The sequence below is a fragment of the Ctenocephalides felis genome, unplaced genomic scaffold (genome assembly GCF_003426905.1).
Source record: "Ctenocephalides felis isolate EL2017-DRISC unplaced genomic scaffold, ASM342690v1 CF-g0.4_SCAFFOLD_03571, whole genome shotgun sequence".
Taxonomy (NCBI): Eukaryota; Metazoa; Arthropoda; class Insecta; order Siphonaptera; family Pulicidae; genus Ctenocephalides; species Ctenocephalides felis.
This window is the reverse complement of record NW_020539725.1, coordinates 39,829,962-39,841,583: the sequence shown is the minus strand read 5'-3', so window position 1 is coordinate 39,841,583 and position 11,622 is coordinate 39,829,962. Positions and strand designations below refer to the sequence as shown.

The 11,622-nt window shown below is 28.5% G+C and overlaps 4 protein-coding genes across 4 annotated transcripts; 2 read left to right on the top strand and 2 right to left on the bottom strand.

Moving 5' to 3' along the window:
- Positions 1–294: 294 nt before the first annotated feature.
- Positions 295–4,057, top strand: LOC113386028 (probable cytochrome P450 49a1). Its single transcript, XM_026623839.1, has 10 exons — positions 295–829; positions 1,455–1,692; positions 1,748–1,941; positions 2,064–2,262; positions 2,430–2,557; positions 2,626–2,759; positions 2,858–3,027; positions 3,222–3,287; positions 3,349–3,562; positions 3,917–4,057. Exons 1-10 carry the CDS (start codon positions 295–297, stop codon positions 4,025–4,027), a joined length of 1,989 nt encoding a protein of 662 aa, XP_026479624.1. The 3' UTR covers positions 4,028–4,057.
- Positions 4,058–4,249: 192 nt separating this feature from the next.
- LOC113386027 (L-seryl-tRNA(Sec) kinase) lies at positions 4,250–5,137 on the bottom strand. Its single transcript, XM_026623838.1, has 2 exons — positions 4,379–5,137; positions 4,250–4,330 (listed from the first exon to the last, which is right to left on the bottom strand). The coding sequence occupies exons 1-2, from the start codon at positions 5,123–5,125 to the stop codon at positions 4,250–4,252; spliced, it is 828 nt and encodes a 275-aa protein (XP_026479623.1). The 5' UTR covers positions 5,126–5,137.
- Positions 5,138–5,166: 29 nt separating this feature from the next.
- On the bottom strand, positions 5,167–5,742 carry LOC113385428 (mitochondrial import inner membrane translocase subunit Tim10 B). Its single transcript, XM_026623274.1, has 2 exons — positions 5,659–5,742; positions 5,167–5,497 (listed from the first exon to the last, which is right to left on the bottom strand). Exons 1-2 carry the CDS (start codon positions 5,680–5,682, stop codon positions 5,201–5,203), a joined length of 321 nt encoding a protein of 106 aa, XP_026479059.1. The 5' UTR covers positions 5,683–5,742; the 3' UTR covers positions 5,167–5,200.
- Positions 5,743–6,058: 316 nt separating this feature from the next.
- On the top strand, positions 6,059–9,901 carry LOC113386026 (GATOR complex protein NPRL3). Its single transcript, XM_026623837.1, has 12 exons — positions 6,059–6,390; positions 6,609–6,821; positions 7,036–7,130; positions 7,247–7,531; positions 7,690–7,821; positions 8,113–8,277; positions 8,406–8,568; positions 8,731–8,784; positions 8,957–9,020; positions 9,080–9,157; positions 9,360–9,538; positions 9,747–9,901. Exons 1-12 carry the CDS (start codon positions 6,195–6,197, stop codon positions 9,899–9,901), a joined length of 1,779 nt encoding a protein of 592 aa, XP_026479622.1. The 5' UTR covers positions 6,059–6,194.
- The last annotated feature ends 1,721 nt before the right edge of the window (positions 9,902–11,622 follow it).

The window sequence follows — 11,622 nt, the reverse complement described above, 5'->3', positions numbered from 1 at the left end:
TCGTTAGATAATAATATTTATCCTAAAATTCTGTTAAAATTATCAAATCTAGTTGCTAAAATTTGAATCTGAGCAGTTGGGTAATTTGAAAAAAACAAAAGATAAATTATATCCAACTTCATTGTAATCAATGGTTTAATAAAAATTCTTGTTAAAATAAAGGTGGTTTATTTTAACAACAAATTGTGTAATTGCCTTCAAATTATAAGTTGAGGTGAGTTTTTATCATTATCAATATATTTGAAAAAAAAAATGAAGTGTGTTAAATCAGATCTGGGGTTTTCAGATCTCAAAATGCTTCGTTGCAAAATTGTGCCGTCGTCTTGGATGTCACATCTCGTTCAGGGCTATGTACGTGGTTTGAGCACAGATCCCACACCAAAAGTGGCATTTGAAAAAGTGGGGGAAAAGAGTGAAATTAACGAATCCATATCGATTCCGCCATCGACGTCCGATCCTTTGGAAGCTCTGCGGAAAACGGAAAGCTCTACTAATGCCCTGAGCGATTCTACCCGTGGTCAATCCGATCAGGTGACAACCACGAGCACTTTGACCGGCGGGGCAGCCACAGCCGTAGGTACCGTTCCTCCTGAAGAGACTCGCAGCTTATTTGCAGAATGGGAGGAGGCTATGGCCAAAAAGAGCTCTATATTCGCCAACCAATTCGATGTGGCCAACTACCCCGGCGATCAGGCTTTGAAACAGAACCTCAGTTTCGACGAAGTTCCTGGTCCGGCTGTTTTGAAATACATAGCTCAGGCGTGGAGTTACATACCTGTCGTTGGTACGCAGCTTACAGCTTGCGCAATGATTCTTGCGTTGAATGCTGGTACTTACCAATTAATTTCACGTTTTATTCAGAAAATTTTCGGTTGCTAAATTCGGTTACGGCGATTTTTTGTTCATACAACGCAAGTTTCAGTTAACGCAAAACTGCTGCTTTTTTCGCCTTATAACTTGAATTTAGCAATATTTAGCTTATGCTTTGAAGTTTCTCTAATCCTTTATGTTTCATAAATTGGGACAGCCATATCTTGGTGAAATTTGGTGAAGCATCAACCTTTTCTAATTAAATTATGAATGTTCCAAAAGTAGTAAATTTAATTTGGAAAAGCTAATGACTTGCATAAAATAGAATCGTATCATATTTAGTTTGGATTATCTATAATTTGTTTAAAATACTATGCTTGAAACATCAAATTTGTTTAGTTACTGCTATGACAGTTTTTTAATATTTCTATAAATTGATTTAATTTGATCAAACATACACAGCATAAAAAATTTAATAATCAAATAATTCATATTAATAGAAAAGCCTCATATTACTCTTAAACGACCCATAGCTAATTTATAAAACGCTATTATTGCTGTACTAATAGTGCTAATAATATTGGAATTTATTGTTCACTATCCTCTATTCTTATTGTTTCGTGTAGCATTGTTTGTTATTCTAGGTAAGACCCTACAATGGTCTCGAAACGTACAGCCTTTTGATAGACTATTCGATCGATATGGACCTGTTGTAAGATTAAGGGGTCCTTTTGGCGGAGATTTAGTTCTTCTTAACCGACCTGAACATATGGAAGCAGTTTATAAACAAGAGGGCAGATTTCCTGTACGATCTAGCTTAGATTGTGTTGAACACTATAGAAGGGAATACAGAAGATACCAAAGTCCTGGACCATTTATTATGTAAGTTGCAAAATGGTTTATATGCATGATTTCCGATTAACTTAAATCTTTTTAGTTGTGGACCAGATTGGGAACGTTTGCGAGCAAAGATTGACAATCCATTGCAAAGGAGTGCAGCTTTGTTGCATGGCAAAATTGAGAATGCTTGTGAAGAATTAGTAGCTAGAGTTATGCGCATTCGAAATAGACAAGAAGAGGTGCCTGAAGATTTTCAGCAAGAGTTATTTAAGTGGAGTATGGAGTCTTTATGTGAGTAATATTATGCAATCAAATAATAGTCAGTTGACAATTGTACAATGTGTGATCTGTACAATATGATGATTTGTGAATAGGTATTTGAAAACATTGTTACTTTATCCTTTTTGTTAAAGGTGCTGTACTGTTCTCGAAGAGATCTGGGTTTTTAGACCCTCATGGTGTAGCATTTAATTCAGAACAAGCGCGATTGCTGGATGCAATGCATGCTGCTACAAATAGCATTAAGAGTTGTGAAACTGGTCTTCAGACATGGCGTTTCTATGAGAGCCATTCTTGGAAATCTCTTGTATCCAACTGTGATATTATTGATTCGTTAGTATAAAAATATTTTAAAATGCATTATTATTTTTTCAATATTTTGATTGCTTGTTTTAACAAATATTAAGGTACATAATTACTTAATTAAAAATATTATTGGATATTTTTGCTCACAATCGAATGTATCTAGTATAATGATAGATAATAGTAATTATATGCAGGATCATAAGTAAACACATCAGATTGGCGCAAAGTAGCTTAAGAGCAAAAAAAGAACGTCTGGAGGGAAGAGCGGCTGATGAAGGTGCTCAATCCGCTATAGATACTACAGCAGCAGCGAATGAAAAAAGTAATTTAATTATTTTCCTGCTTTGAATTTAAAACTTTTTATAACAAATTCAATATTTTATATTGTAGGTTGTGATATTTTTGGATCCTTTGCATCCACCCCTGAATTGCCTTTAATCGAAACCTTACTGCTTCGAGAGGGTATGCAGGCTGAGGACATACTGACTGTGCTCCTGGACATGATTCTTATTGGCGCAAATGCTGTATGTTATTATAATAGAATTAAGATAATATAGTTACTCATATATATATATATATATATATATATATATATATATATAAATAATTATAATTTGTACAGACAACTAGTGCGATAAGTTTTGTGCTTTATCACTTGGCCAAATCTCAAAGATCTCAAAGAGTTTTGTTTGATGAACTGTCGAGAGTAATGCCTACTAGGGACAGCAGATTGACACCACAAGCTTTACAGGATTGCCCATATTTAAAAGCATGTGTAATGGAAAGTTTAAGGTAAATTTATTGAAATATGTTGGAAAGAAATCAAGAAATCTATTGGACTGAGATATGAACAATTAGTACGTTAGAAGTTCTGCCAAAAATAGCGTATTTTTTCTTTTATGACAAGCATATCACTTTTTACTTTTTTTTTAACATAGCATTAATAATCCGTTTCATTCATTAATTATCAATACTATTATTTTCAGGCTCAAACCTCCAATTCCTGTCATAACCAGAATCCTTCCTAAGGAAATAACCCTCCACAGCTATAAGTATGCTCCTATTTGAACCTTTTCCTGAACCTATGATCCTTATTTTACTATTTTTCTTTAGCATTCCTAAGGGAACATATATGTTGATGGCAAATCAAATTGCGTGTCTTCGAGAAGAAAACTTTGAAGACGCTAAAAAGTTCATGCCTGAACGTTGGATGAGGTGTGATGAACGTGACATACATCCATTTGCCACCATTCCATTTGGTTATGGTCCTAGAAATTGTCTTGGTAAAGGAACGGCACAAAGACAATTATGGCTTGTCACTGCTAAGGTAATAGTCATCTTCAAACATATTAACAAGTACAAGTTTCTGTGTTTGAAATGCAGTTACAGCTATCATTTCTCATAATAATCATTTGGGGCAAAAATCATTGTAGTACAACCATAATATTCTTATGTTATTTTATAATTTATTCATATTTTATGCAGAAGATGTATCTATTTTATTTTTACAAACTTATCTAGAATTCTTTTATATAAAAAAGATATCATATTTTCGATTGATGAATATCAAAACAAAAAAAATATCAAGTGGCTTATTCAAAGTAATTTAATATTGAGCATTTTCTCAAACAAATTATATTTTTGGTGGTTATATTAACAATATGTTACAAATTGGTTACAGCTGATTCGTAATTTCAAGATAGAGTATCACTATGGCGATATTGGTTCTTCAACAAAACTGTTTTGTGAGCCAAATCGACATTTGAAGTTTAGATTTGTAGATCGAGATTAATTTAAGTCAGTTGGCTATTATAAAAGGAACATCATAAGCAGTTTTAAGAAGTTTAAGTGTGATGTCTATGTAACTTTTGTTGTATTTGTTTTGTCTTTGTCAGAAGTAAAAATTAAACAGGTGAATATATGTTCAATTCATATTTTTCCTTTAATAGCTTTCAATAAACTGCTATGAACAAACTGGTCTTATTACTAATATAATATGACAAAGAATATTTTACTATTTCATGTTATTATCTATAAGTTCCTGAGCTGTTTCTTCTGTTATATGAATAATACCTGATTTGATATCTTTCAAAAACTGTTTTCGTTTTTCATTTAAACATTCTGATAATATTTTGATTTGTACATTATCATTCTGCAAACTATTTGTAATTATATTGTTAATACATTTTCTAATCAACAAATCTACTTTATGTAAGAAACTTTGTTCTATTACTATTTTAGGATAAATAGTATTCTTAATTGGATATAAAAAACTATTCCTTGTATGGTTAGCAATTTCAATCAGGGTGTCATAAGAAAAACCTTTATCTGAGTTAATAGTTATGGAATTTTTTTCCCAATAGTTCTTATTTTCTGGAACTTCTAAACGTATTAACATTCTTTCAATTACTTCTTCCGATATTCTGCTATTTTCACATCTTATAGAATTTCTATTTTTAGCTAATGGCAAAGAGATTTTTAAAAATATTTGGTAAAATGATATTTCTGAGCATCTGCATATTTGAAAATACTTATATCTCATACTGCGATAATATGAATTATCATCTATAATAATAATTACATTATTGACTAGTGTATATTTAATGTTAGACAAAATGAACTTTTGTATATTAGTTAAAACATTTTGGGCTTTATTGTGTAAAAAATCAACAAGATGATGTATTGTTTGAGATATTTCATTTCTGATTTTATTATAAGGTTCATTGGAAAATTGATCTTCAGCTTTAACTTTTTGAATTAAAATATCATAATTTATATGTATGACATTAATTTGAAAATTATTTCTTAAATTCTCAACTAAATATTCAGATAGAGTTGTTTTACCTGCCCCAGGAATACCAATAAGTGGAACAATGCAAATATTTTCCATAATGATAAATAATTTCACTAAATTTGTAACAAATGCGACTATATTATTTAATAACAAACTAAACCACAAAAGTAATTAAGTTGTTGGATTATTTGTGCTTAATGGTTCTGTGGTTACTGCTAACTGTTCTTTATTTGGTAACGCTATCACTGAATTCTGTTCCTGAACTTCATTAATTCTCTTCTGAGTTAGTGCAGACTGTACTTCTACATACACTCCCATAACCCGATGGTTAATGTTCACAAACTTTTGTGCACAATTTTCCACACATTTTTCTTCATAAGGTGATAATGTTCTTGAATTAAAATTATCAACACAGCGTAAGAAACATTTTTCTGATACTTGGTTGAACATCAACAGGAAGTCTTTAAACTAAAATAAAGTTTAACATATCAATCAAGAATTTTTAAAAGATATATTTGTCAAATTCATATATCAAGTTAACAAATTAAGATTTAATATATATAAAAGATAAACTAGTAATTATTAGATTAACATTGTTAAATAAACTTTAAATCTTTATTCTTACTTACATTTCGAAGTTGAAGTGAATCCATTTCCTATAATTGACTAAAACTTTTTAAATATTTAATAATTCAATCTTCACTCATGTTAAATCATCATTTTTATGTTAATTTTGAGGTTATGTGAACAAGAAATAAAACTTTTCAAGTAGGATAATCAGCTGTTAAAACGTGATTCAACTGGAACATAAATGTCAACGCAAAACATTTATTAGTATATGTACATTGATTTCTTAATAATATAACTCATTATCATACTTCTTAGTAATCTATTGCAAGAATTTTTATCAACTGTTTTTAAATGATTCGTGAAGTGTCCATTGTTGAAGTAAACTTAAGTGTGTGTTAAAAATATTTTGTTCTTACATTTGGCTACAAACATAAATTCTTATTTTCCTTACAACTATTTTTATATTGTTTCTTTAATTAAATCTTGTGTATGTAATATTTGTATAACTTAATCGAGTTATAAAATTTCTATCAAAACGTCGTACATGCAAAATGATGCAGATTTTAAATTATACTTTTAAACTCAAGAAATAAATATGGAGGTGAATCCTTTAAGTATAATTTTAGTAAAATCTGATAGCAAAGGCGACAGGCTCTTGTTTCGATATCCTTATGTGGCTGATATACAAAATGTATCAAGCGCACAAAATAAAAGAAGGAATCCTTATTCTATGATTATTGTCGAGGATCTACTGCAAAATCCTGTACCTCAGACTTCAAATATAAATAAAGGTTTGAAAACTTTAACTTGTTCACATTTCACTTTGTTCTTTTAAAAACATTTTACAATGGAGAATTTCTTGTTCAAATATAGTTTAGCAGTTATTACAAATTACCATTGATTTAGTAAAAAGATATACATATACATTCGATATTGGAATTTGTGTTAATTCTATATATTTTTACTCTGAATCATATTTATATAATAATTAATCTTATCTTTATTTCAGGACAGTTGACAGGTTTTGCTGATGAAGTTTTATCAACTTTATTTGCCGTTAAACCAGAATTGTGCAATAAAAAGTTTGAATTAAAAGTTAATGATGTACGGTTTGTTGGGCACCCAACATTGCTCCAGTCGAAAGGAGCGAGAGAAGACTGTGCATCACATATACTTGTGAATATTGTATTTGCACTGCATGCACAGGCTAGCCATTCAATCGGTAAGAAAAGTGTTATATTTAATTACTATTTTTTTAGCTTATATTTTGTTTTATGTCTTTAAGTATCATTAACTAATATAATATGTACCAAAATTCTATTTTCAGAGATTATTAATATTTACTAAATTAATCAGTGTGATAAGATTGTAGTTTTAAAGATTATTTAATAATTATATTTTTTATTACTATCCTCATGAGTTATTATATTTTGTAGTGAAATGTTATTATGATTTAAGTAAACGTTTGGGAACTGCAATTAAGCATGAAGAGCAAAGAGTTGCATATCTGTCTGAGGAAACTAAGATTATGGTATGATATTTTTCATATTTTATTTTTTACTTTAGATTGAATGTAATAAAATTAATTATTGCTGTACTTATTTTTAAAATTATGTTGTTTGCTATTGTTTTAATTTATAATTTTAGATTGCGGCCCATGATGAGCTTGCTGCCAATATTGATACAACATTATCTTCTTCTCCCTTTGATCTTATATTGAAACGATCAACTTTAGCACAATCTCTAAAAACAACATTTGATGATGTGAGCAATACAGGACTAGTCAATTTGCAAATTAATCGATATTTAACAGTTAATTTTTGTTTGCCACAAAAAGCACATCAATTTCATAAACCAGGAATAATTGTGGAACCAGAGTCAATAGAGAAATGTTTGAAATCATTGAGACCTTATCATGGAATGTTACTTTTGGTAAGAAGAGAATATCACTTTATACATATTTTAGATATTTTTGCTAAATTAGTTACAACTATGACACTTTAATGTTTTATGTATCAAATACCTATTTGTGACATATTTTATTAAATATTTCATTTTATTTTATTTATTAAATATTTCATCTTATTTAGGTAGACCATATAGAGTTAATGGATTGTGTAGGACAAGAGAACACAAATGCTCTTATCAAAATGATTCAAATGTATAGTCCCCTGAAAAGTCTTCAAGCATTGGCTGCTGATACAGAAATGCCTTTACAACAGGTATTTAATATATAATGAAGGTTTTTAATTTTTAAAAACTCAGCAATTTCAAGTACTTTGCAGATTTAAGGCTGTTTTAGAATAAATAAGTTTAACTATTGTTAAATATAGTTTACGATTCTTTAGAAGTATATGGGAAATATTTTTTATGTGAATATTTATTAACCAACATCAAAATCTATTAAATGATATTTAAATCTTCAATATTGATGCAAAACATTCTTAAGAAAATTTGTGATAATTAAGATTAATGTTTAATTATTTTATGATTTATTTTTCTTTTTGTTTTAGGTTTATCAATTAGTAGGGCATATGGTATACTGGGCTAAGGCTACTATTATTTATCCTCTGTGCGAAAATAATGTTTATGTTATAGCCTCAGATGCGCCGTTATATATAAACTCACCTTTGGTTGAAAAATTTTCAGAACAGTTTCCCGGAACATGTTTATTGGAGGTTTGAAGAGTTTATATTAAATTTAGTTGATATGCAATATGCCATTAAATCATATTAAAAAAAAAAAATACAATTAAGATTAATTGACACATGTATACAGTGTTAACTGGAAAAAATTTGAATTTCAGGTAATAAGTGAGTTTTCTTTAGGAACATGTGTAGCACACAAATTGAGCCCATTACAGCATCCTTCTCAACATTCTCAATTTGTACAAATGTTGGTGTGGATGTTGCAACATCATCTATTAGTTCAGCTTCACACCTATATACAATTCATGGTCCCACAAATAGGTAAGTTAATGCCATACACATATATGTTAAATTATAAAAAATGACTTTCTAATAATAAAAAATCTTTATTTCTAATTATTTTTTGTTTGCACATTATTCGGGGTTTACCATTTTTTAAATTTACTATTTTTTAATTTTAAAATGCTGAAAATTTTTCTTTAGGACCAGAAGATATTAGTCCATGGTTAATGGCCGAGAGACTACTCCTGAAGAACAGTAAAATATGTGTTCATGCTTATAAGTTTATATGATTATTTACATAGTTATCTTGTTTTATTCAATGCATATTGAAATAATTTCAGCATTTATTGGTTCAGTAATGAGTGGCTTCTAGCCTGCCATGCCTGTACCCACAAACATAACAAAAAAATTTAAATAAATGGTGCAGTTCATTCATTCAATGGCGACCCAATGTTTAATTCTCATGGATCTGATTTAGCCTTATCTTCTAGGTGAGTATTAATATATAATGCAATCACTACTAACATGACCTTATTGAAATTATTTTTAGGTCTCACTCACATTCACATTTCAATTTATCAGATGATCTAACAGCTTTACCTAGTTATAGCCACAAATCATCAGCAAGGTATTTTGCTAAGTTAATCAAATTGAATTTTATTTGATTAAAATTATCTACAACTAATGTAAATGCAAATTGCGTTTCACATATTTTTGTTTTTCTCAATTATTTATTCTTGAAATTAAATTCTTATAGAAACAGATGATTCTTTTTATAATTTTATGTTTTGATGCTTGAAAATTTAAATTAATTGTTTCATTAATCTTAGTATACCACCTTCCACATCTTTTGCGAGTACAGAGAATGAGATAAGCTTTGTATCAGTGGATGAGAAAAATGACGATTTGTTTATGGAATTTACTGATTCTGAAAGAGAATACATCATGAAGATTCCAGCTTCTTCAAATCATCAAGATCTGGCATTACTGGCAAGGCTTCGGAAAAAAGGTTTACTTATATATCATTATTACAATGTGAATGATGTCTATGACCTTTTAATATAAAAATTGCTGGGAAAGTTGAAGAAACCATTACATTATTCATATTCATATTATTGAATTAACTTTATTGCCACTATTGTTTATATTTTATATTTTCTTGGAATAATAGGACATAAATATCAACATTTTCTTAAATTATTTTGTTTAAATTTTAGGTTACTTTCAAGGAGAGCATCATTTAGAAGAAATAATGTATAATGAAAATCTTCAAAGATCACAAATTTTGCAACTTCTTGATAAATTTCGAGATGTGTTGATTACTTTCCGAACTGAAGATCCAGTGATTTCAATTTTATACTCTCAGGAATAGATAAATTTTCTGGATACTTTCTTTCTTTTCATGGATGAAAAAGTTAGTTTGGCTTATTTTTAGTAAGTATATTTTAATAAGATAGAATACAGGATTATTTTTTGTGAAGTCAGATAAATATTTTTATATTTATTTTTGGTTTTGAGAGATCTATTTATTAAAATTATTTTTATTTATTACACATTAAGGCTATTTTAAAAATTATCTCAGGAAAATTAACCTATTTTGTATAAATGTGACGATCTATCATATTCTTAATTTTTAAGCATATTGAGAAATTATCATGCGGTGATTTAAAACTTATATCTTTCAATCTGAAATTCTGCGTTTAGCGTTTAAGCAAATTATACAATTACTTCCTCCTCAATATTTTTTTATTCTATTACTTATTAGAGATCTTTTTAAACATCTTTAGTGGATTTCTTAAAAATTACATAGTGCTTATTCCTTTATTGATTTCTGAGCATTTTGAACGCCAAAATTAATATTTTGGTATGCTTATATTAAAACACACATAAATTAATATTCAGTTTAATAAGTTGAGAAAACTGGATCATCCCTTCAATACAAATTGGATCTATTATCAGTTATTAAAATTATACTTAGATTTAAAATATATTGTGAAGTTTTGAAATTTTGCAATTGAAAATTACCAAATATTCGTGATAAAATGATTTTTTTTCAAAAAGTATAATAAGAATTAGTGAAGAACATGAAGAATATTATAAGTTATTGTATTACATAACATGATCTTCAGACTTTTATTAAAAAGATTTTTAAATAATAAACTATAATGCATTACTAATATCATAAATTAGACGTTTAATGTATATGCACAAACATGTGCGTAATATAAGTAAATTTTAAATTTTTTTTATCAGACTTTATCGTTTTCGGTGAGGCCCTTTCTCTTCATTAATTAAGTAAATATCTTCTGTATCTCTCTTGTTCAGACTACTGAATCATGACACTTATTTAGACCAAAACACCCAGAATATATATTTTTTTAATATTTATTAGTTTTTATTTTCGACGCATGGGCTACTACTAAATTTAAAAATGTGCTTTGTTTTTGAACAAACTATATAATTATATAAAACTTGCCGTTTGTTTAGTTTAATTTACTATTATTTAGTGATAAAAGTATGTCTGTGATGTATGAGGTATATTTTACTGCAAATAAGCAATAGCATATTAATTTATTCGATTTAAGTGAAATAACCATTTTTGATGAATGTAAAAATGAATTGTGATTTAGATGCTGCCATTTGAGCAATTATTGATTGAATTAATCTAATCCTGATATCTAGTAGTTATAAAATCAATTGGAAAGCACGATATTTTATCGAATACGCTGTTATGCTTTTGTATATTTTTATATTACAATAAGCCATTTAGAAACTAATTTGTTTTCCTGAAATTTGATCATTGTTTACATCGGTTTAGTTATTTGGTATGTGTAAGTGTTGAATAATACTAGTGTTCGATAAGTGACTATTTTGATGTGCTAATTATTTAACTTTGATGTAAAACTAAAAAACACTTCCTCTATCACACGAGATTATTTGATTCAATTGAATGTTTGTGATTGATATGCGACATTATTGCTGCCTATGGTTAAGTAAATATACTTTCGGAATTTCCTTGCAACCAGTCCGATATCATCATTTCGTAGATCGAATAATAACTACAATAATTTTATATAAATGTCACGTCTCTTC